This window comes from Macrotis lagotis, chromosome 1, assembly GCF_037893015.1.
Source record: "Macrotis lagotis isolate mMagLag1 chromosome 1, bilby.v1.9.chrom.fasta, whole genome shotgun sequence".
Lineage (NCBI taxonomy): Eukaryota > Metazoa > Chordata > Mammalia > Peramelemorphia > Peramelidae > Macrotis > Macrotis lagotis.
The window spans coordinates 442,481,239-442,505,249 of NC_133658.1; the positions used below are offsets into that span (position 1 = coordinate 442,481,239).

Sequence of the window (24,011 nt, forward strand, 5' to 3'; positions counted from 1 at the left end):
GGATCACCTGACATAATTTTTGTATTTAGTTATAAGGCTCTGTCTTTGGATAATTTCTCTTGAATTTTCAAATTTCCCTTTTTAAGAGACAAATAATATTAGAAAAGAAAATATTTTTTTATCTTTATTTAAGTTTCTCTAGATATTACTGTATTTCTTGAAGAGTTGAAAAAAGCAGCTGGACCTCTTCATAACTATGGGATTTCAGTTGCAAAGGTAAAATAATATTTTATTATATGATCACTAATACTTTTTACTTTATTGTCTTCTGACTAAGAATCCACAAGTGTTTTATATTGTTAGCATTTTTTACAATATTCTCTAAGAGTGTGGAAATATGCATTCTTGCTTATTTCAGAAAACAGAAACAAAGGCAAATCTGTTCATTTAAATTTCCATACATAGTCTGTATCTTTTGTGCTGTTTTATGACATTAAGCCTGGATGAAAATCCTAGGCACATTCCTCTTTTTGCCAGATTTTTGCTGTCAAACCCTTGGTTCTAAAATGTAATTTAATAATACGAATTATGGAAATATTGTAACTTAATAAAGATTCATATACTTTATGACATTAAGCCTGGATGAAAATCCTAGCTAGGCATTTTGTGCTGTTTTAAGTAGGTCTCTGATAACTTTCTTTTTTAAAAAAAATTATGTAAATATTTTATTTGTTTTCCAATTATATACAATAGTAGTTTCTACCTATCTTTTTTTGGGGGGGTTGCAAGGCAGTGGGGGATAAGTGACTTGCCCAAGGTCATACAGCTAAGTAATTATTATGTGTCTGAAGTCCTCTTGACTCCAGGACCTGTGCTCTATCCACTGCCCCACCTACCTGCCACCTACCTATTGTTTTTTGGTAAGGTTTTGAATTTTACACTTTTTTTCCACCCTCCTTTTTCTCCCTACTCCCCCCCTACAGAAAACAATCTGATAATCTGATAACTTTCTATTTTTAATTAGTTTTTGGTTGTTTTTTTTTGTTTTTTTTTTTTGTTTTTTGCAAGGCAGTGGGGTTAAGTGGAGGTTGTTAGTTTTGATATATATATATATATATATATATGTATATATATATATATATAATGGAATCTTACTTTGGGAAACACACCCAGTAATATTGTTGCTGTATCAAAGGATAGGCACAGTTTGATAACCTTTTTGGGCATAGTTCCAGATTTTTCCCCATAATGGTTGTTTCAATAATTCATTAGTGTCCCCAGTTTTCCCACTTCTCCCCAACATTTGTCATTTTCATTATCTGTTAGATATGACATGATTTCTCATAGTTGTTTTAATTTGCATTTCTCTAATCAATAGTGATATTTCTATTTGGTAATAGCATTTTTTTCATATGACTATAGATAGCTTTAATTTCTTGATCTAAAAAATTGCCTGTTCATATCCTTTAATTTATCATATGGAGAATGACTTGTAGTCTTACCAATTTGACTGTTCTATATATATCTTAGAAAATGAGATTTGAAATTTATTTGAAATACTAGTTATAAAAACTATTTCCCAGTTTTCTGCTTTCCTTCTAAACTTTTTGGCTTTGTATTTCTTTGTGAAAAACCCTTTTAATTAAAGTTCAGAATTATCCATTTTGTACTTCATTGTTCTCTATCTCCTTTGGTCACAAATTCTTTGTTTCTCCTTAGATCTGATAGATAAACTATTCCTTGCTCTCTTAAATGGCTTATGATTTCATTCTCTATGTCTAAATCATGTACTGGTTTTGACTTTAGCTTCATATAGAGTTTCTTTGCTGATGTGTTACATGCTGATTGTTTTAGATAGATCATTTAAAAATTTTTTATAAATGTCTGAGGGCAGATTTGAATTCAGGTCCTCCTGACTTCAGGGCCAGTGCTCTGTCTATGGTGCCACCTAGCTGGCCCTTGGATAGATCATTTTAAGGAAAGCTCTTTTTATTACTGTGCTCTCTAGTGTTTTTAATAGGAATGGGTACTATATTTTGTTGCTTTTTTTAGCATGTATTGATCAGATTGTCATATAGTTTCTGTAAGTTTTATTATTGCCATGGTCATTTATGCTGAATCCTTTCCTAACAGCCAGCACTGCGTTTTTAGTATAAATCGCAACTTGTCATAGTGTATGATTCTTGTGATTTATTTCTGTAATTACCTTACCATTATTTCATTCAAAACTTTTACATCAATATTTATTGAGGAAATTAGTTTTTAATTTTCTTTCTCTGTTTTGGCTTTTCCTAGTTTTAAGTATCAGCACCATATTATTATTATAAAGGGAATTTGGCAGGACTCCCATCTATTTTCCTAATATTTTATTTAGATTTGGAATTAATGTTTGATAGAATGAACTTGGTAGAATTTACTTGTAAATTCATCTGACCCTTGAGATTTTTTTCTTAGGGATTTCTTGAATGCCTTGTTCAATTGCTTTCTCTTTTTTCTTATTTAAGTACTTTATTATTTCCTCTTCTATTTATCTGGGCAACTTTTTTTTTTGAAAATTTTTTTCCATTTCACATTTAGTTGGGAAAAATAGCTCTGAATTATATCTATTTTATTATTTTTTTCTTAAAACAACTTTTAATATTATTTTTTTGTTAAGTAGTATTCCTACTTTCATAAATCCTTTTGATTTTCAGAATTTCTAATTTGGAATTTAATTGTGGATTTTTTAATTCATTCCTTTTCTAGCTATTTTAGTTGCATACCCAATCCATTTATCTGCTCTTTCTCTATTTTATTCATGTAGGCATTTAGAGATAAGAAATCTTTCCTAAGAATTGTTTTGACTGTATCCCACAAGTTTTGGTATATTGTCTCATTATTCTCTTTGATGAAATTTTTGATTATTTCTATGATTTGTTGCTTGACCCATTCATTCTTTAGTATTAGATTTAAACAATCTAGTTAAGTTTTAAATGATTTATCATTTGTTATTTATTTAGATGGTTCTGTATTTCACATAATTTTTATTGCATAATGATCTGAAAAAATGCATTTAATAGCTCTAACTTTATATTCAATCGGTATAACTTCCTTAACTTCTTTATTCTTTATTCTGAGAGAATATTATCTATATTATCTATTTTTTCCTTTGTATCTTACCTAATTTCTCTTCTAAGTATTTGAATAGTATGCCACTTGGTGTGTGTGTATGTATGTGTATATGTGTGTGTGTGTGTGTGTGTGTGTGTGTGTATATATATATATACATATGTATATATATATATATACATATGTATATATATATATGCGCTTAGTATTGATATTACTTCATTGGTTTTTTTTTAGGTTTTTGCAAGGCAAATGGGGTTAAGTGGCTTGCCCAAGGCCACATAGCTAGGTAATTATTAAGTGTCTGAGACCGGATTTGAACCCCAGGTACTCCTGACTCCAGGGCCGGTGCTTTATCCACTACGCCACCTAGCTGCCCCTAGTACTAAGTATTTTAATAGGAAGATATATCTCATTACAAATGAAATCATATAAGACAAATGATTCTCATACTAATAGTACTTGTAGATACATATAAGACTCTACTGGTTTAAATTCATAACTGTCATATCAGCTCAAAATATGCTGGGCTATTACAACATTGTTAAAATTTCTTATTCTATTATTTTAGATGGAGGGATGGTAAGGCATTATGATTTTTAGGCCAGGCAAAAGACTCTTGGGCAGTCTGGAGTGTGACCATCCTTTCTCAAACTGAATTTCTTTCTCTGGTGGACTTATGATAAAGAAACCAACTTAGCCCATAGACATATCCATTTGAATCTGAAAATAGACTGAAGTACATATTTTTTTCTCCCTCTATTCTTGAGGTTTCTCATCTTGGGGTTGAAGGGGGATTTATGTTTACTCTTATAACACATTCAATTTCAATCTTTGTGTAGCATTGAAAGAACGTAGAGACTATCAGACAGCCTTTTGGGTGGAGGAAAATTGTAAAATTCAAAACCTTACAAAAAATGATAGGTAGATACTACTATTGTATATAATTGGAAAACAAATAAAATGTTAATAAAAACAAAAACAAACTGAAGCTCTTGAGAATTTAATAGGGATTATGATGACACAAAGGCATAGAGCTCAGAGAACATATGATTTTCAGTTTGTATGCTGTAAGAAATCACTAAACCCTCCACTATTATTTTCTAGAATGGAGCAAAGAAAATGATTTCCAATCATTATATAGTGACTGATTAATAGATTTATATTTTTTCCCACAAACCAGCAAAATTTACTCTAGTTTTTAATTTTAGAAGAGTTACTTATTATAGTACTAAGATTATAGTATATAATATTTATATGTGTAAATATTATATATTATGTTACTTCCTATAGTACCAGGAAGTAAAAATTTCATGACTTAGACAGTGTATGGGTAAAGATATGAATTGAATCTCTTTTCTTTGTAATTTTTTTTTATTGCAAGGCATATGGGGTTAAGTGACTTGTCCAAGGTCACACAGCTAGGTGATTATTAAGTGTCTGAGGCAGGATTTGAACTCAGGTACTCCTGACTCCAGGGCTGGTGCTCTATCCACTGTGTCACCCAGCTGCCCCTTCTTGTAATTTCTAGATGCATTTATGGGTAGAAATAATAACAATATATTCTCAACTAAAATTAAAGCAGCATTCTCTTGAGTGTGGGACTATAACTTGAAATATTAAAGTGTGAAGGTTTTCCCAGATGTCAGAATGTTGCAAAGTTCGTGCCCCATTTTCAACCTTAATCACTCAATAATATTTAACACTTGCTAATTAATTTTTTTCTTTCTTCGTTTCTTTCAAAGCAAATATTCTTGATATAAAAGCATGAGACTTTTGTATCATCTAAAAGTCTTTGACTTTACTCATTTCTTTTTTCCTGAGCAATGACTTCATATATTCACCTTTTCCTATTTTTTTTCATTGAAGTGTCCCCATCAGTGTCAGCATATGCTAATTTCATTTGGAAGGCCTTATCAAATTTTTCATAGAATATTTCTACTATTTCATCCTCAGCAGTCAGTGTTGGTATATAAACCATAATTGGTAGACATTTCACAGATAATTGTCATTAATATTGAAAAATACATGACCAATACCCAATGAAATCATGTAGCTGTTACCCCTGGATATATTATAAAATCAATTCAACTAACTCCCTTATTGATCTTTATGAGAAATAATTGTGAGTTATCCTTTCATTTTGCTCTAATTTCCTTGTTTATTTTGGTTTCATATAAAGTGACAATATTAAAATTTATATGATTCATCCCTTCCAGCAATATGTGTGCTCAGTCATAGTCAGTGGACAAGAATCTCTCATTTAGACTAGCATCAGTCAAGTGTCAGTGGTTCAAAATCTTTGTGAACCCTTTTATGTATATTATATAGTTTAAAAACAACCAAACCATATGTAATAGGTTCAGTTTTATTTAAAACCCTCTTTTTATTTTTGTATGTATTTTTGATTGTATTAGCTAAGATACTGTTTGTAATAAAAGGAAAATTTAAATTTAAAAATAAAAATTAAACTATCCAACTTTCTTCATCCTTTCATCTGTTGATTGTACAATGTGACTTAAGTCTTTCAGGCTTTTTTTTATAGTAGAGGGAGCTTGGTATCAGCTTTGTTACTTTGTCACTGAAATAGCAGTGTGTTATATTGGTCAAGCTTGTTAACCACCTGGATCTCATTTGTAAATTGAGAAAGTTGAACTAAATAATCTCAAAGATTGTTTCTAATTCTTTTATTACTGAATATTAAGAAAACAAGACCTCAAGTTTCTTTTCCTCTTGATGGTCATTTTGGATTATTCAGTTATTTTTAATAACTAGCACTGGTGATGCAAAGACAAAAATAATATGGTTACTGCTTTCTAGAAATTTATAATTAATCAGAAGAATGAGAATGCAGAAAGTATACAGAATAAATACAAAATAAATAAAGGGCACTAATATTTGTGAAATCAGAAAAGGCTCTTATAGAAAGCATTTGAACTCAACTTTGAAATGAGATAGGAGTTCTCAGAAGTATACTTGAAAGCATGGGGATCAGCCTCTGGTGCTAAAGAATTGAGACAGGAGATGTAACATTTTTACAGTATAGAACAGAATAACAATAGAAAATAGACAACTAACATCAAGGGGAGTTAAGTGAAATTATTTTGGAAAGATAAGGTGGAAAAAAAGTTGTGAAAAGCTTTTAAATATCACATAGGGGTCCTAGAGCAGAGATTTTTAATTTTTTTTCATTGTTCCTTTTGAAGTCCAGTGAAGTTTTTAGATTCCTTAGTAAAATGTTTTAGTTTATAAAATAAAAAAAATAAGATTACAAAGAAAAACTATTATTTTGAAGTAGAATTTTTAAAATATGTAAAAAACCAAATTCAAGGAACTCCTGTCCTTAGAGGGCATAGGGAACCACTGAATTGTTTTGAGCAGAAAAATGTTGTGGTTAGGAATATTAAATTCTATTGTTATATGGGAGTTGGATTGGTAAGCAGGAAGTTAGATGTGGCAAGACCAATTAAAAAGTTGTTGCACTAGTGAAGAAAACTTGAATTATTGTGGATGTGAAGTGAGTGAAAAGAATTTTAACGTTGGATAAGACTTGGCAACTGGATGAATATGATATTTGAAGGACTAAAGAATTAAAGCTAGCTCCTACTTGTAAATCTAAGGGACTGAAAGAATGGTGGTACTGTTGACAAAGATAAGGATGTTAGAAGGAGAGGCAGATTTTAGGAAGAATGATAATAATTTCTGTTTTGAGCATCTTGGATGTTCAGTGCTTAGTAAAATATTAGTAAAAGAAACCAGTATTTTAGCAGAGATAGTAAATATGTTACAAGGTTAGAAACTAAAAAATATATTTATAACTGGATATTTTGGTTTAAGATTTTCAAAACATTTTATGTTTATGATCTTATTAGCTACTCTGAGAAAGTAGTACATTATTCTCCCTATTTTACAAAAAAAGGAAATGGACATGCAGAGAGAGAGTTTAGATGATTAACTCATGTCCCAGCAACTATTAAGTATCGAAGACAATATTTGAACCCAGGTATTTTTGTATATCTAGTATTCTTTTTATTCATTATCTTGCCTCCCTAAGATAAGACCAGTTTGGAGATAAACTATGATGTGAATAATTGTTTTTTTAATATATATATATATATGTGTGTATTTTGTATGTCATAAAACTTTAATATTTTAAACTTTTTTCAGGTTAATTGTGCTAAAGAGGAAGCATCAAGATACTGTCGAAAGGAAAATGATTTGGCAAATGCATATTTATTCCGGTAACATTTTTATATGTGATTAATAGTGAAAAGTATGGGGAAAAGAAGGAAAGGATAAATGTAAATTTTAAGTTATGAGATTAAAATATGTAATTTCATTTTTATATTGCAATTTTTGAGACAAAAATATTGTTCACAAAGGTTGGACAGTCAACCAATAAATATTTGTTAACTGCTATGTTCCAAGTACTGTGCTAAGTATTAAATATGAATATGAAAATATAACAATAAAAAAAATCAGTTCCTGCCCTCAAAAGATTGCAATCTAAGAAGAAAACACACTAAAGTGGAAAGTAAGGACAGTTGGGAAAAGTAAGGTAAGGTATTTGGTATGGAGGTATGATGAAGTCATGTGTAACCGAGTGGTAAATGAAGAGGTTGAAAAGAAAATATAGATAAAACTTTTTAATATCTAAAGTAAATATCACTCCTTTTTATGAACTGATCTGCCAGAACAGTAATTTTTGGTTCAATGAATGGATTTGTCTAACTTTTTTTTAAAATAGCATTGTATTATATTTTATCCAAATATTATATATATTCTTTAGCATATTGTTTTATAGACTAGATATTTAAAGTTTTTTCAGTTTGAACTTATATTTAACAATATGTGAATATTTTATATTCTGTTAGTGTAAATTTTCCTCTGAACATTCTGAAATAATTTCCTATTTTAAGTTTCTTACTTCAGGGTCTTCAGATCCCTTATAAATATGAGACTTTTTTAAGTAGATGTTTTTAAGTTTCTACTCTATATTGATAGAACAATAGAATTCATTTTATTCATGAAAGTTAAAAAATGAATGTGTTGCATATCATTTTAATGACTTACAACAACATAACATCATTCTTTTGGATACTGTCTTTTTCATAGAATATAACATTTCAAAGTACTCAGGAAATATCTTTCTAAGCTAATGAATACAGTTGTTTATAGAACATTGTGAAGGGAAAGAAAATATGACAAATGAAATAGATTGATTTGAATTAATATTGTTATATAGTTGGGGGTAGATGTAATAAATCATTTATAAATGATTTTTAAACGATAAGTGTATGAAGTGAATACTACATGAAATGAGTTACTTTTTTTTTGACAGAGGTAACATTTTACTCAGAGAATTCCCCACTGATGCTTTGTTTGACGTGAATGCCATTATAGCTAATGTTCTCTTGTAAGTAGAAGTAAAAATTTATTCATTTGTTATTTTTCTTAGTTGTCTTAATTTCATTTAAACTTTTGTTTTAAGAATTTTTGTTTTGAGATTTATAAATTATTGATTGTAAAATTCACATTGCCTATATCTGTTTTAGGAGGTATTTTTTTAAACTAAAAATGTATTAAGTATGTCTTATTTTTTGCATCATCATAGTTTTCCCCCATATCCTCTGTATTTTCTTCTTCCTCCCAGAAGTCTCCCATGTAACAAATGATAATAATAATAATAAATAGTACTTTTAAAAGACATAAAAAGAAAAAGAAGAGGTACAACTGATCATTTCAGTGAAAAAGTCCAAAAGCATGTACAGTGCCCTACATCTGTGAATCTTTCACCTCTGGAAGAGTGGATTGGGGATGTCCTCTCATATCTTTTCATTTGAATCATACTTGACCTTTATAAATTTTCTAAATTTTCTTTGTGTTATTTAATCATTTCCATTTCTATAGTAATTGTGTTTACTTTTCTTGGTTGTGCTTATTTCTTGGCTGTGCCTTCCTTTATTCATCAGTCATAATTTCTTATAGTTCAGTAACATATTCCAATGAATTTATCTACCACAATTTATTTAGTGATTGTCCAATTGGCCTCCCTCTTCCATTTATGGATGACTTCATCTTAGTCATATTCACCAAAAAAGATCGTTCTGTGTTTCCCTTTATCCTCTTCTCTTATATTTTCCTTCTGTTTTCTTTTCTGCTCTTTGTTTTGCTTCTGAGTACTATTTCCCTTAATCTCTATATGACTAATCTTTCCTCAGTCTACTGTCCCATTCTTTTTCCTTTTTCTTTTAACCTCTTTTTTGTTCTCATAGGTGAAATGTATTTTTGTACCCAACTCTGTATGTGTATTCTTCCATCCTTTAACCAATTCATATATGAAAAAATCCATGCATTGCTTGATGCTCCTCCTTCCTGTATAAACTTTTTTCATATTCCATTTAAGTGAGATAATTTTCTCCTTCTTTTCTTTGCATTCCCCAACTCCTTGACCTCCAGATCCATTTCTGCTCCTTTTCCATTTTTCTTTTACAATCAACAAGACATAACAGAAGAAATCCTTTTTAACAAGTCCTATTTAATAAAGGGAATCTTTATTAATGATATCTAAAGAAAGTAATGTTCTAAGGGAATATACATATCTACCCATATAAAATTGTAAATATTTTTTGTTTAGTCCCTTATCATTACTTCCTCCTTTTTCTGCTTTTCTTCATTATATGTTAGATATTTTACTAGCTTCTTGTTTTTTTAGGAACACTTGGACATCCCTCTATTTTTTTTGTTTTGTTTTATTTTATTTTATTTTTTAATTCTCATTTTGTACAAATTTTTTTTTTACATTAATAAAATATTCTTGTTTAAGAGTAAACAAAATACCCCTCCCCCCATGAATATAGACTTGCTTGGGCAATAAAGCAAAGGGGAGAGAGAAAAAATTAAATAATAGTAATAATTGTAGGTATGGCCAGGTGGCACAATGGACGAAGCACCAGCCCTGGAGCCACGAGCACCCGAGCCCACATCCAGCCCCATAGAACCAACAATCACCCAGCCGTGTGACATGCAAGCCACCTGATCCCCACTGCCCTGCAAAAACCAAAAAGAAGGAAAAAAAAGACCCAAAATAAAGTAAAATAGTAATCATAGTAGGGGTGGCTGGGTGGCAGACAGAGCATTGGCCCTTGAGCCAGGGGCACCCGGGTCCAAATCCGGCCCCAGACACCCAAAGATCACCCTGCTATGTGGCCCCAAGCACGCCACCCAGACCCATTTGCCCTGCACCCTCCCCCAAATAATAATAAGAAATGTGCTTCAGTCTTTGTTCCAACACCAACAACTCTGTCGTGGGTGGATCACATTCTTTATGATAAGTCCATCACAAAAGTTACTTCCATATCAGATTGATTAATATGATTATAAAAGATTTGGGGACCAACTGAATCATTTCTCACAGAAAAAAAAAACTGAGCAAAACTGAACTAAAGCAACAGAGAAAACATTCTGTACCTGTAGTTACCACTTCTAGTGAGAAGAGAGAAGTGTGTTTTCTTATACATTCTCTAGAAGTGATGGCCATATTTATTTTAACCAGGGGCTTTTTCCTGAAATCTTTTTTTTAAATTTATATAAATCTTCAATTTTTTTCCCAATTACATACAGTGATAGTTTCTCCCAGTCATTTTTTTGCAAGGTTTGAATTTTGCAATTTTTTTCCCCTGCTTCCCTGCCTTCCCTCCCCCAACAGAGGGCAATCTAATATATGATATAGTCTTTATATTTGCTTCCATGATATGCATAGATCAAAACTGAATGTGTTGAGAGAAGAAACAGATCCAAAAGGAAGAAAGAAAACATACTATAGTAGCAAAATTACATAATACCTGTGATCACTTTTTTCCTGAAACCTAAAAGAGGATACGAATAGGAAAGTCTTAAAAATCTGCAGTTTATACCAACTGCTAGAAACTCCTGAGACTTTGTGACTACATTACAAAACATGACACATACCAGAGTTGATAATATTAATTCATATGTATGTTTTACAAAGTACTTTCTTCCATACCTATGAGGTAATTTATTAATAAAAGTATGATTGGCAAGATGAATAAATGAAGAAATTGAAGCTCAGAAAAGTTTAGTGGTTAAGCCATAGTCATATGACATTATCAGGATCTGAACTCCATTCTTCTTATGAATTCCATCAATAGGAATATGATAAATATGCTTCTTGTAGATAAAATAATTCAAATTATATTTAGGGGATAATGTGTTTCCAAGCTATTGGTTGTGACTGAGAAAAGGGATATAGTTGTATTTGGACAACTATATTAATACCTCAATAGATCTACTATCTCAATAGCTACTGGTATAGCTTCTTTTTCCAGCATTGCAGATCACAACCCATTAATACTTGTTAATCCTATATTTTTCTTGCCCATGTTCTTCTATACTTCTGCTATAAGGGTATCCATTTAATGTCCTGAAAGCCTTTTATTTTTGTGGAATTGTGCATACATTTATATATATATATATAAATTTTGCAGGAAGTCTGTCAATTTGATTATCTTTGTGAAAATGTCATTTTTTCTCTTCATACATTACAGTAATGACAACTTTTATATATGTTAATAGCTTGCAAAATTTAAAGCCCTATATAAAATGAGTCATCATCATCAACATCATTATCATTCTCCTCTTTTTCTTCTTCTCATTTTCAGCCTATTCCATCCTTGCCATGTACTTTTCCATTCTCCTTTTAGGTGATCAAGGTATTTTCCTTTTTCTTTATGTAATACATGATTTCAAGATTTCTGTCCTTTTCTAGTGATTGTAGCATAATCCCAATAAGATTATCAATAAGTGTGATTCTTACTATTCTTCCATGACAACTTGTGTTTTTTTTTACTTAGAAGCTTTTGGTTCTAGATCATTCCCGAGTGTTTTCAATTTGGGTTTTCTTTCAGGCCCAAAAGTAGAGTTTTCCTATTTTTTCTTTATCCTTAGCTTCTGTTATTTAAAAAAAAAGAAGGAAAAAAGACTTCCAGAAAAATAAAAGGACCTCTTGGAATACAACATACAGATTTTTTGTTTGTTCTTATTTAAATTCTATCTTCTCAATTTATTTTCCGTGTACAATTAATGTTTTCTAGCATTTTTTGTCTTTTGACTTTGTCCGAATATTTCTCTCTCTCTCTCTCTCTCTCTCTCTCTCTCTCTCTCTTTTTAGGTTTTTGCAAGGCAAATAGGCTTAAGTGGCTTGGCCAAGGCCCCACAGCTAGGTAATTATTAAGTGGCTGAAGCCAGATTTGAACTCAGGTACTCCTGACTCCAGGGCTGGTGCTCTAATCCATTGTGCCACCTAGCCACCCCTGTCCTAATATTTCTTAATGTCTCACTGAATCTTTGAGTTTGTCTGGTTCATTCTATTTTTTTAGGTAAAGCTTTCTATCGTGTAATCTCTTCATTCTGATTCTAGATTTTTCCTTTAGAACTTTCATTTATGTTTCTACTTCATGTTTTATTTCTTGACTATTTTATTCTGGACATTGCTGTATTTCTTTTGCCCAAAACTTTCTCATCTCCATGACTCTATTTGAAATCATTTTGGAGTAATCCTTCTTTTTGGTCTTGCCTCTTAGATTCTGTGTGTGTGTGTGTGTATATATTCAAATTTCCTAGTTTAGTTAAAGAATTCAAAATTTCTGCCTTCTCCACTCTTGGAATGTATTGGCAGATCTCCTTCAAGTTTTATTCGTTCCATAATTTGTTGTTTTGGATGAAGTTGCTGGTACTAGGCCCTGATTTTTTGCCTCAATCTCTGAGTTCTTAGTTTCCTGGGACCTAATGAAGGTAATCGGGGCAAGGGTGCTGGTGATACCTCCCTAGTTTTTTACATAATTCTCATTTTGTAGTTTGTTTTGTTCCTTGCCCAGACAGATCTCAAGTGCTGGAGTTTGTTCTTCTCAGGCTTCCTGCAATATGGTCTTATTGATCTTGTTTGTTAAACTGGCTCTGTTTCCTCATGTGTATCTCAGTGCTCTAAGGAGGGCATGTCCATTGCTTGACTTTCTCTACAATGACCTGTGGAGGCTAGTTCTTGTATCCTGTTTCTATTCCTTGAATGTTAATTTATTTTTTCAATTACATGCAAAGGTAGTTTTTAACATTTATCTTTTTGTAATCTTCTTGAGTATCTTATTTTTTTACCTCATTCCCTTCCCTCCCTTTTCCCCCAATTACCATGAGAAATCTCATATAAGTTATACATATACAATCATCTTTAACGTATTTCCATATAGTCATGTTGTGAAAGAAGAATCGAAACTAAAAGAAAAACAAACCATGAGAAAAAGAAAAAAAATAAATTAAAAAAAAGTGAAAATAGTATACTTTGGTCTGCATTCAGACTCTATAGTTTTTTCTGATTGTGTATGGCATTTCCATCACAATTCGAATTGTCACCATATGATGATGCTGTTTTTTTGTTTTTTTTTTTACGTGAAAAGTATGCTTCACTCAAACACTATCAGCTCTCTCTCTGGGAATGGATAGCTTTCTTTAGCAGTTTGACAACATTAAATTCCTTATGATTTCCCTTTTTCCTTGTTTATGTTTCACTTGAGTCTCATATTTGAAGGTCAAATTTTCTGTTCTGCTCTGGTCTTTTCATCAGGAAAGTGCCCTATTTCATTGAATGTCCATCTTTTCCAGAAAATCTGCTTAATTTTGCTGGATCTTTGATTCTTTGTTGTAATTCAAACTCAGTGTCTTACAGAATATCATATTTCAAAGCACTATGGTCCTTTAATGTAGGCTGCTAAATCCTATGTAATCCTGATTGTGACTCCATGATAATTGAATTGTTTCTTTCTGGCTACTTGAAATATTTTCTCCTTAATCTGAGAGCTCTGAAATTTAGTTTTTAATATTCCTGGGAGTTTCATTTTGGGATCTCTTTCAGGAAGTAATCAATGGCTTCTTCAATTTCTATTTTACCCTCTGATTCTAGAATATCAGAACAGTTTTCCTTGATAATTTCTTGAAAAATGGTATTTAGGCTATTTTTTAGATCATGGCTTAGGTAGTACAATAATTTTTCAAATTATCTCCTGAATGTATTTTCTAGGTCAGTTGTTTCAGTGGAATATTTCACATTGTCTTCACATTGTCTTTTTCATTCTTTGGGTTTTGTTTTATTATTTATTGATTTCTCACAAAGTTCTCCACTTTGCTAAATTCTCTATTTTAAGGAATTATTTTATTCATTGATTTTTTTGTATCTCCTTTTCTGTTTGGCCAGTTCTGCTTTTTAAGACATTTTTCTCCTCATTGACTTTTTGATACCTCTTTTTTCATTTGACCCAGTTTGATTTTTAAGATGTGACTTTCTTTAGCATTTTTTTTTTTTTTAGATTTTTGCAAGGCAGATGGGGTTAAGTGGCTTGCCCAAGGCCACACAGCTAGGTAATTGTTGTTTGAGACCGGATTTGAACCCAGGTACTCCTGACTCCAGGGCCAGTGTTTTATCTACTGCGCCACCTAGCCGCCCCTCTTTAGTATTTTTTTGTGTCTCCACCAAGCTGCTGACTTATTTCATGATTTTCCTGCACCACTCTCATTTCTCTTCCCATTTTTTTCTCTTTCTCCTTCCCTTTGTTTTCAAAATTGTTTTTGAGCTTTTCTGTGACCTGAGACCAATTCATCTTTTTCTTGGAGATTTTGGATATAGGACTTTGTTATCTTCTGAGTGTGTATTTTAATCTTTCTTATCCCTATTGTAACATTCTATGGTCAGATTTTTTTCCCCTGCTCTTTTTTTTTTTTACTTCACTCTCCTCATTTCCCCTAGTCTATGACTTGATTTTAACTCTTTGTTAAGGTAGGATCCTTCCAGAGTGGAGGGCTCTTTGTCACAAGCTTCTGGGTTTTTTGGTAAATCTTTTCAGAAATACTGCTGATTCTTGGTCTTCTGAGATTGAGTCTGTATTGCTGAAGTCTGCACCAGCCTGTGCTCCACTCTCACCTCAGTGAGACAGACTTTTCCTGTTGACTTTGCAAGCTGTCCTTGGTAGTCTCTGGGCTGAGAGGTCTACAAACTGCTATAGCTGTCGCTCATCTAGTTACCCAGCTGCCTAGAATGCCAGGGCTGGTTCGTGCAGACGTGGATGTTGCACTGTGCTCCTCTCATTTTTGTGCAACAGACCTTTCTCACCAGTCTTCCAAGTTGTCCTGGATAGGAAGATTGTTTTGTAGATTCTTCCACTCTAGAATTTGTTTAGAGTTATTTTTTAAAGGTATTTGGTAGGGTTTGGGAGAGAGCTCTGCAAGTCCCTGCCTTTAGTCTGTCATCTTGGCTCTGCCCCTCTCCCCCTACTTCTATTCTGTCAGGCTAGGAATGAAATTGTTCTGGCTTCAGGCCTCAATTATTAGAATTTACACTGTCTTTTAACTTTGCCCCTCCTCTCTTAAAATTTTTTGTCCAGATATTTTCCATTTTTTCTGTTGTCTTGTTTGTCTTATAAATAGAAAGAGAATGATTACTTTCTTTGTTAATTCCTTTGCCAGGATTTCTTAAGTTGTCACAGTAGATAAGAGTTCTGACCTAGATATTAGAAGACTTCAGTTAAAATCTGGCCTTTAAACACTTTTTAGTTATGTGACCTTGGACCCACTTTTCTCAATGGAAAAATTAGGGAAAAAACCTGCCTTAAGAATGGTGCTTGTCTCTTTCCTTCTTTTTCTTTCCTTCATTAAGCTGATTTTTCAATAGGAGCTTTTCTACTGTGTTAACTGCTATAATTCTCCACTTAGCAAGTAGATTGTGTTTGTTAGCTGAGTTAGATTCTAGGTTCTTTTATTTTTCCTTTTAACAATTGATTTGAGTCGGTTGAATTTCATAGTAAATGGTTAGTACAAGTCAATATCTACTCTTTCATCTATTTACCATTTTTCCTTTCCAACAGGTAATTTATATAGGTTTAATTTCAGTTTTAATTAAATGTCATAAATTTTTCTCATTTTTATTCTTCCAGTTTTGTATACCTTTAGAAGTCTAAATAGGAGGTGATATATTTGTTTAGGGATTGTTTAAATTGGTTTACTTTTTTCTATTATCATGGAATGAGATATTTGAGATAAGTTGACTTTTTATCTTTTTTCTTTGTTAAAGAATATCTATAAACTAGATTTTTTTTCTTTCACAGTGCACTTCTATTTAATGAAATAAAATACATTACTTCACTAGAGGACTTTGAAAATATACAAAATGCTATGAAGGGAAAAACAAATATTGTCCTCATATATGTGAGAGCAATTGGAACACCAGGTACTAAGTAAAAACTTTTAATTTGTTTTGTCAGCATATTTCTGTATTGTGTAGAAAGTAATCAATAGATTATAAACATGAACGGAAAACTTAATATATTCTGTATATCATGTCTACTTTCTTACTTTGTTATTTTGTGGCAATTAGGTAATATTGAAATTACTGAATCTTAAGCTGGAATTGGTCTCTAAAATCATACTGTAAAGAAAAAAATACATTATCAAAATTATAGTCTCTGTAGGAAATCTCCAAGTATAACTGATTTTGGCAGGTGAAGAGGGGAAGTAGCCATGCTCAGTCAAAGGCATAGTGGGTATAGAATTATTTGCTCTATATTAACTGTTCTTAGTCTCTCTTCCTCTTTCCTTTCTTTCCTCCCTGTTATCAAGATCTCAGTTTAAATCTAGCCTCAGACATTTAAGTAGTTGGGTGACATTAGGCAAATTATTTAACCTCTCTTTGACCCAGTTTCCTCAACTATGAGATAATTATGAGATAATATTTTTAAAGTACCTCTCATATATACTTAAAAAGTTTGTTTCCTTTCTTTTCTCTTTTTTATATACAATGTGTATAAATGTCAATTTTGTTAAATATGTTATATGACTTCACTATGTATATTTTGTAGAAATTGCTGTTTATCAGTTCTTTTTTTACTTATTTTTCTTTTATGATTATTATTTTTTTCACAAGAGCCTTGTGAGGGAGAGCAATATTATTTTGCTGTTTTATAATGGAATCAATTATTGATTATAAACAGAGGTTTTTGTTGCAGCTAAGCCTTTCATGATTTATCATCACAGTATTGATGTTACTGTGTGCAATATTCTCTTAGTTCTACTCATTTCATTTTGCATCAGATCATGTAAGTGATTCCAGGTTTTTCTGAGAGCATCTGGGATCATCTTTTATTATGGCATAATAGTATTTCATCACAATCCTATATCAGAAATTGTTTATCCATTCCTCAGTTGATAGGCATCCTTCTATTTCCAGTTTTTTATCACCACAAAAGAGCTAATATAAATATTTGGTTATAATTCCAAATTGCTCTCCAAAATGGTTGAATCTATCACAACTCCAATTTTCTCACATCCCTTCCAAAATTTGTTATTCTTCTTTTCTGTCCTGTTAGCCAATCTAATAGGTGTGAGGGCAGTATCTCAGGAGAATTTTAATTTCCATTCCAATCAGTAGTGATTTAGAGAATTTTTTTATGGCTATAGGTAGCTTTGATTGAACTGAATATTGACTTCATATTTTTTGTACATTTATCAATTGGGCAATGGTTCTTATTTTTATAAATAGGACTTTATCAGTGAAACTTGCTTGAAAAGTTTTTTTCACAGATATAATTACTAACTGTATTTCTACTTATCCTATTTCTTTTCTTTTTTACTTTTAGCTTGTCCTATCTCAAAAATATTTTTTTCTATTGACTTGTTCAACTCAGTCTTCCTTTTATGACTACTTCCTTCTTTTATTCCCTTCCCTTCCCCCCCCTTCTTTCTATAGGGTAAGAAAGATTTCTCTACCCAGATGAGTATGTATATTATTTCCTCTTTGAGCCAATTCAAATGAGAGTAAAATTCAAACTTACTCTTGCAATCTTCTCCATTTTACTCTCCACTGTCAAAGCTTCATCTTTCCTCATTTATATCATATAATCTACCCCATTATACCCCTTTCCCTTTCTTCCAGTGCATTCATCTTTCTCATTACGAAATTTCTTGTTCTAGGTATCATCCTATCATATTCACCTCAAACCTGTTCCCTGTTTCTGTATTGGTCCCCCTCCCCCTTTTTTTTTTTGTTTTGTAAGGCAATGGGGTTAAGGGACTTGCCCATGGTAACACAGCTAGGTAATTAAGTGTCTGGGGCCGAATTTGAATTCGGGTCTTCTTGACTCCAGGGCTGGTGCTCTATCCACTGCGCCACCTAGCTATATACATACCCCTTTTAACTGCCCTAATGAGAAAATTCTTTTGAGTAGTGTAAACAGATTAACCTCTTGAAGTCCCTTATAACTTTCCTTTCTCAATGACCTTTTTGTGCTTTTCTTGAATTTTGTATGTCAATTTTTTTATTGAAGATTTTATTTAAGTTATATAATTTTCCCCAAATCTTACTTCCCTCCCCCCACACCCCCACAGAAGGCAATTTGTCAGTCTTTACATTGTTTCCGTGGTATACATTGATCCAAGTTGAGTGTGATGAGAGAGAAATCATATCCTTAAGGAAGAAACATAAAGTATAAGAGATAGCAAGATCAGAGAATAAGATAATCAGTTTTTTTTTTCTAAATTTAAGGAAATAGTCCTTGGTCTTTGTTCAAATTCCACAGTTGTTTCTCTGGATACAGATGGTATTCTCCATTGCAGAGAACCCCAAATTGTCTCTGACTGTTGGCACTGATGGAATGATTGAGTCTATCAAGATTGATCATCACCCCCATGTTGTTGTTAGGGTTTTTCTGGTTCTGCTCATCTGACTCAGCATCAGTTCATGCAAATCCTTCCATGCTTCCCTGAATTCCCATCCCTCCTGGTTTCTAATAGAACAATAGCGTTCCATGACATACATATACCACAGTTTGCTAAGTCATTCCCCAATTGAAGGACATTTACTTAATTTCCAATTCTTTGCCACCACAAACAGGGCTGCTAAGTGATGTTTTTACCCTTTTTCATCATCTCTTCAGGATAGAGACCCATTAGTCGTATTGCTGGATCAAAGGGTCAGACAATTTTTCTATTCAGCTCCGCCCCCCCATTTATTTATTTATTTATTTATTCATTAATTCATTCATTTATTTATTTTTATTCTTATTTTGTACAAATGGTTTTTTTACATTAATATTCTTGTTTAAGTGTAAACAAAATACCCCCTCCCCCTCATGAACATAGACTTGCTTGAGCGATAAAGTAAAGGGGAGAGAAAAAAATTAAAATAAAAAAATAATAGTAATAATTGTAGGTATGGCCAGGTGGCGCAATGGATGAAGCGCCAGCCCTGGAGTCATGAGCACCTGAGACCCAACAATCACCCAGCCGTGTGACATGGAAGCCATCCGATCCCCACTGCCCTGCAAAAACCAAAAAGAAGAAAAAAAAAGACCCAAAATAAAATAAAATAGTAAACATAGTAGGAGTGGCTGGGTAGCGGACAGAGAATCGGCCCTTGAGCCAGGAGCACCCGGGTCCAAATCTGGCCTCAGACACCCAAAGATCACCCTGCTATGCAGCCCCAGGCAGGCCACCCAGCCCCATTTGCCCTGCACCCTCCCCCAAATAATAATAATAAAAAATGTGCTTCATTCTTTGTTCCAAAACCAACAACTCTGTCATGGGTGGATTGAATTCTTTATGGTAAGTCCATCACAAAAGTTACTTCCATATTTTTCCAACATTGCCATTGCTGATCACAAATCCCTCCTTTCTTATTTCTCCACTACCATGTACTCTATTTTCTCTCTCCTTTCACCATGACTCTGCTGTAGGGTCGCTGAGTGGCTCAGCAGACAGATCCCTGGTCCTGGGGCCAAGAAACCCTGAGCCCCCATACCACCTCTTAGGCCCAAAATCCACCTGGCCCTATGGTCCTGGGCAGGCCTTCCAATCCCAGCCTCTTGCAAGAAGTAAAAAAGAAAATGTGTTATATCTGACCACTCTCCCCCCACAGACCATCCTCTCCTCTATTCACATCCCCACCCCTTCCCCCTGCTCCCCCCTCCTTCTTACTCCAGATGCCTATACCCTATTGAGTATATATACTGTTTCCTCTCCTAGCCACCTCTGATGAGAGCAAAGGTTCCCTCATTCCCCCTTGCCTCCTCCCTTCTATATCATTGCAATAGCTCATTGTAATAAAAAAACTTATTATATGAAATATCTTGGCCTATTCCTCCTCTCCTTTTTCTCTCTCCCATTACATTTCCCTTTTTTTACATTTCCCTTTTTTTCTGTTGACTCCATTTTTACACTATATTTTATCTTCAAATTCAGCTTTCTCCTGTGCTTCAATTGTAAAAGCTCCCTCTACCTGCTCTGTTATTTTCCCCCCTCTCCTCCAATCTCCATACTTTATCTGAGTCCTGTATTTGAAGATCAAATCTTCTGTTCAGCTCTGGCCATTCCAAAAGGAACATTTGAAATTCCCCTGGTTCATTGAAAGTCCATCTTTTTCCCTGGAAGAGGACATTCAGCCTTGCTGGGTAGTTCATTCTTGGCTGCATTCTAAGCTCTTTTGCCTTCCGATTTATTATATTCCAAGCCCTGGGAGCTTCCAATGTAGCTGCTGCTAAGTCCTGTGTGATCCTGACTGCAGCTTCACGATATTTGAACTGTGTCCTTCTGGCTGCTTGTAATATTTTCTCTTTGACTTGGGAGTTCTGGAACTTGGCTCTAATATTCCTAGGGGTTGTTTTTTTGGGATCTCTTTCTCGGGGGTATCTGTGGATTCTCTCCATTTCTATTTTTGCCCTCTGCTTCTAGAATATCAGGGCAATTTTCCTGTAGTAATTCTTTGAAAATGATGTCAAGGCTCTTTTCCTGATCATGACTTTCGGGTATTCCAATAATTTTTAAATTGTCTTTCCTAAGTCTGTTTTCCATATCAGTTGTTTTTTCAATGAGATATTTCACATTTTCTTCTAATTTTTCATTTTTTTGGTTTTGAAGTATTGATTCCTGATTTCTGTTAAATTCATCAATCTCCCTGAATTCTATTCTTTGTCTGAAGGATTTGTTCTACTCAGAGTTTTCTTATCTCTTTTTTCCATCTGGCCAATTTTGCTTTTTAAAGCATTCTTCTCTTCAATAACTTTTTGAACTGTTTTATCCATTTGACCTAAGCTGGTTTTTAACATGCTATTTTCTTCAGCATTTTTTTGAATTTCCTTGACTAAGTTGCTGACTTCATTTTCATGTTTTTCCTGCATCTCTCTCCTTTCTTCTCCCAGTTTTTATTCCAACTCCCTCATTTGATTTTCAAAGTCTTTTTTGAGCTCTGTCATGGCCTGAGCTCAATTTCTGTTTTTCTTGGAGTCTTTAGATGAAGGAGCTTGTGCTTCCTCATCTTCAGACTGAGTATTTTGATCCTTCTTGGGCTCATATGCAAAATATTTCTCAATGGTCTTCCTCTTGTTTCCCTGCTTGCTCATTTTCCCAGCCTGGCCTGGTTTTGGGGTGCTTCCTGAGCTTCTGGGGCACTCCCACAAGGGTCTCAGTGTGTGAGGCTGTGTCCTCTCTCCTGTTCTGTGAATGACCATAAGCACTCCCTCTGCCATGGGGCTGAGGTGGGGGGTGCTGCTGTTCTATTGGGGGTCCTAGACTGCCATCAGGATCTGAATGTGGTCAGAGCCCCAGAGTCCTGTTCCAGGGGCAGAGGACAGAGCTTGGCAGTCTCTCTCTTCACTCCCCTCCCTAGGTTCAGTGGGCTTATGCCCTGGGGGCTCCTGCTTTCTGTTTCCTGATCAGGGCTGCTGAAAGACCATGCTGCTCACTGTGTGCCCTGAGGGCTGGGCTCCACATGCTCGCACTGGCAGAGATCCCCCGCTGTTCCCCCACTTTGTGCCCGGTGCTCCTGGCGGTGCAGCTCAGGAGACTCCCCCCGCTGCTATGAGCCACGGCTCCCAGCACCCTGGGGCTGCCTCCGGGAGGCTGAAGTTCTTTTGCTCTGGTGGGCTGCCCCTCAGACCCAGGGAGCAGAGCCTTTCTGTTCTTTTCCAGGTTACCTTGAGTAGGAGAACTGCCTCACAGGGTCCCTCTGTGGGTTCTGTCTTTCGAAAGTTTAGTTAGAGTCCTTAGTTTCAAAGTTTTATCACGGAGTGCCTAAGACTCGACCCCTTGTCGCCATCTTGGCTCCTCCCTGACTCATAGTCTCTGGTCTTTTCAAAGTCCCCAATTTCATTGTATATGTTTTTCTCCCAAAAGATTAAATTCAGTTTTGCTGGATGAGTGATTTCTTGGTTGTAATCATATCTAATTTGACCTTTGGAATATATTCCAAGCTCTCTGATCCTTTAAAATAGAAACTTGCTAAATCTTGTGTTTTCCTGACTGTGGTTCCAAGATATTTGAATCTGGCTATTATGTTTCTGGGAGTTTTCATTTTGTTATCTCTTTTAGGATGTGATTGGTGGATTCTTTCCATATCTTATTTTGTCCTCTGGTTCTAGAATAACAGGACAATAATTTCTTTTTCAATTTTTGCAAGGCTGTGGTGTTAAGTGGGTTGCCCGAGGTCACACAGTTTGGTAATTATTAAGTTTCTGAGGCTGGATTTGAACTCAGGTACTCCTGACTCCAAGGCCAGTGTTCTATCCACTTTGCCACCTAGCTGCCCCCTTGATAATTTCTTGAAAGGCGATGTCAAGGTTTATTTTTTTTTCTTCATCACTTTAAGTGCAATAATTTTTACATTATCTGTCCTGGATCTATTTTACATGTCAGTTGGTTTTCTAATGAGATAATTTCCATTCTCTTCTAATTTTTCATCCTTTTGGCTTCATTTTATTGTTTCTCAGTGTCTTAGAGAGTCATTAGGTTCCACTCATTTAATTATTTCTTGGCCCATTCTATTTTTTTTCCCATACACTATTAGCTCTTTCTTTAGGCATTCTTTATCATAAATCCATCAGAGAATTTGCTTTAGTATTTTTTTCCCACAGTTGCTATTGCTAACTGTATTTCCATCTTATTCCTTCCCACCCCCATTTATTCTATTCTCTCCCTTCTTTCACCTTGTCCCTCCTCAGAAGTGTGATATATCTGGCTACAGTCTCCCATGATCTTCCCTATCTTCTGTCACCTGTACCCCCTCCTCTCCCCTATCCCCTCTCCCTCATCCCTTTCCTCTCCTTTTTTTCCTCTAGGGTAAGATAGTTTACTATACCCAATTGAGTGTATATGTTTTTTACTGTCTGAGCTACTTCCAATGAGAGGGAAAAACTCTCACTCCCTCTCATCTTCCCCCTCTTCCACTCCATTGCAAAAATATTTTCTTGCCTCTTTTATGTAAAATAAATTACCCCAGTCTTCTTCTCCTTGTCCTATCTCCAAGTACATTCCTTTATCAGCCATTTACTCATCTTTTAAATATATAATTCCTTCAAGGAAAACAGAAAATTGGGGAACAATTTTCACAGATGGGGTTCTGAAAAAGGTCTCATTTCTTAAAAATTTAGAGAATTGATTCAAATTTATAAGATTGCAAATCATTCCCCAACTGATAATGGGCAAAGGATATGAAAAGACAGTTTTCAAATGAAGAAATTAAAGCTGTATAGATAATCATATGAAAAAATGCTCCAATTCATTATTGATTAGAGAAAGGCAAATTAAAACAACTATGAGGTGTCACCTCACACCTATCAGATTAGCTAAGATGACAGAAAGTCAAAATGATCAATGTTGAAGAGGTTGTGGCAACATTGGGACATTAGTGCATTGCTGGCCGAGTTATGAACTGGTCCAACCGTTCTAGAAAGCAATGTGGAACTCTGCCCAAAGAGCAATAAAACTGATCATATCCTTTGACCCAGCAATTTCAATCCTAGGCCTATATTCAGAAGAAATCATAAAAAAATAGGAAAAATATAATATGTTCCAAAATATTCATAGCAGTTCTTTTTGTAATGAAAAAGTATTGAAAATTGAGGGGATGCCCATCAATT

General features: G+C 33.9%; 1 protein-coding gene across 2 annotated transcripts in view; it reads left to right on the plus strand.

The window, feature by feature from the left end:
• TXNDC16 (thioredoxin domain containing 16) overlaps positions 1-24,011 on the plus strand; it is a 100,088-nt gene that overhangs the window by 7,081 nt on the left and 68,996 nt on the right. For both annotated transcript variants that reach the window (XM_074213345.1, XM_074213346.1), the window contains exons 4-7: positions 134-216; positions 7,216-7,289; positions 8,390-8,464; positions 16,215-16,336. In XM_074213345.1, the coding sequence (XP_074069446.1) occupies positions 134-216; positions 7,216-7,289; positions 8,390-8,464; positions 16,215-16,336 (354 nt within the window). The remainder of the gene's footprint in view (positions 1-133; positions 217-7,215; positions 7,290-8,389; positions 8,465-16,214; positions 16,337-24,011) is intronic.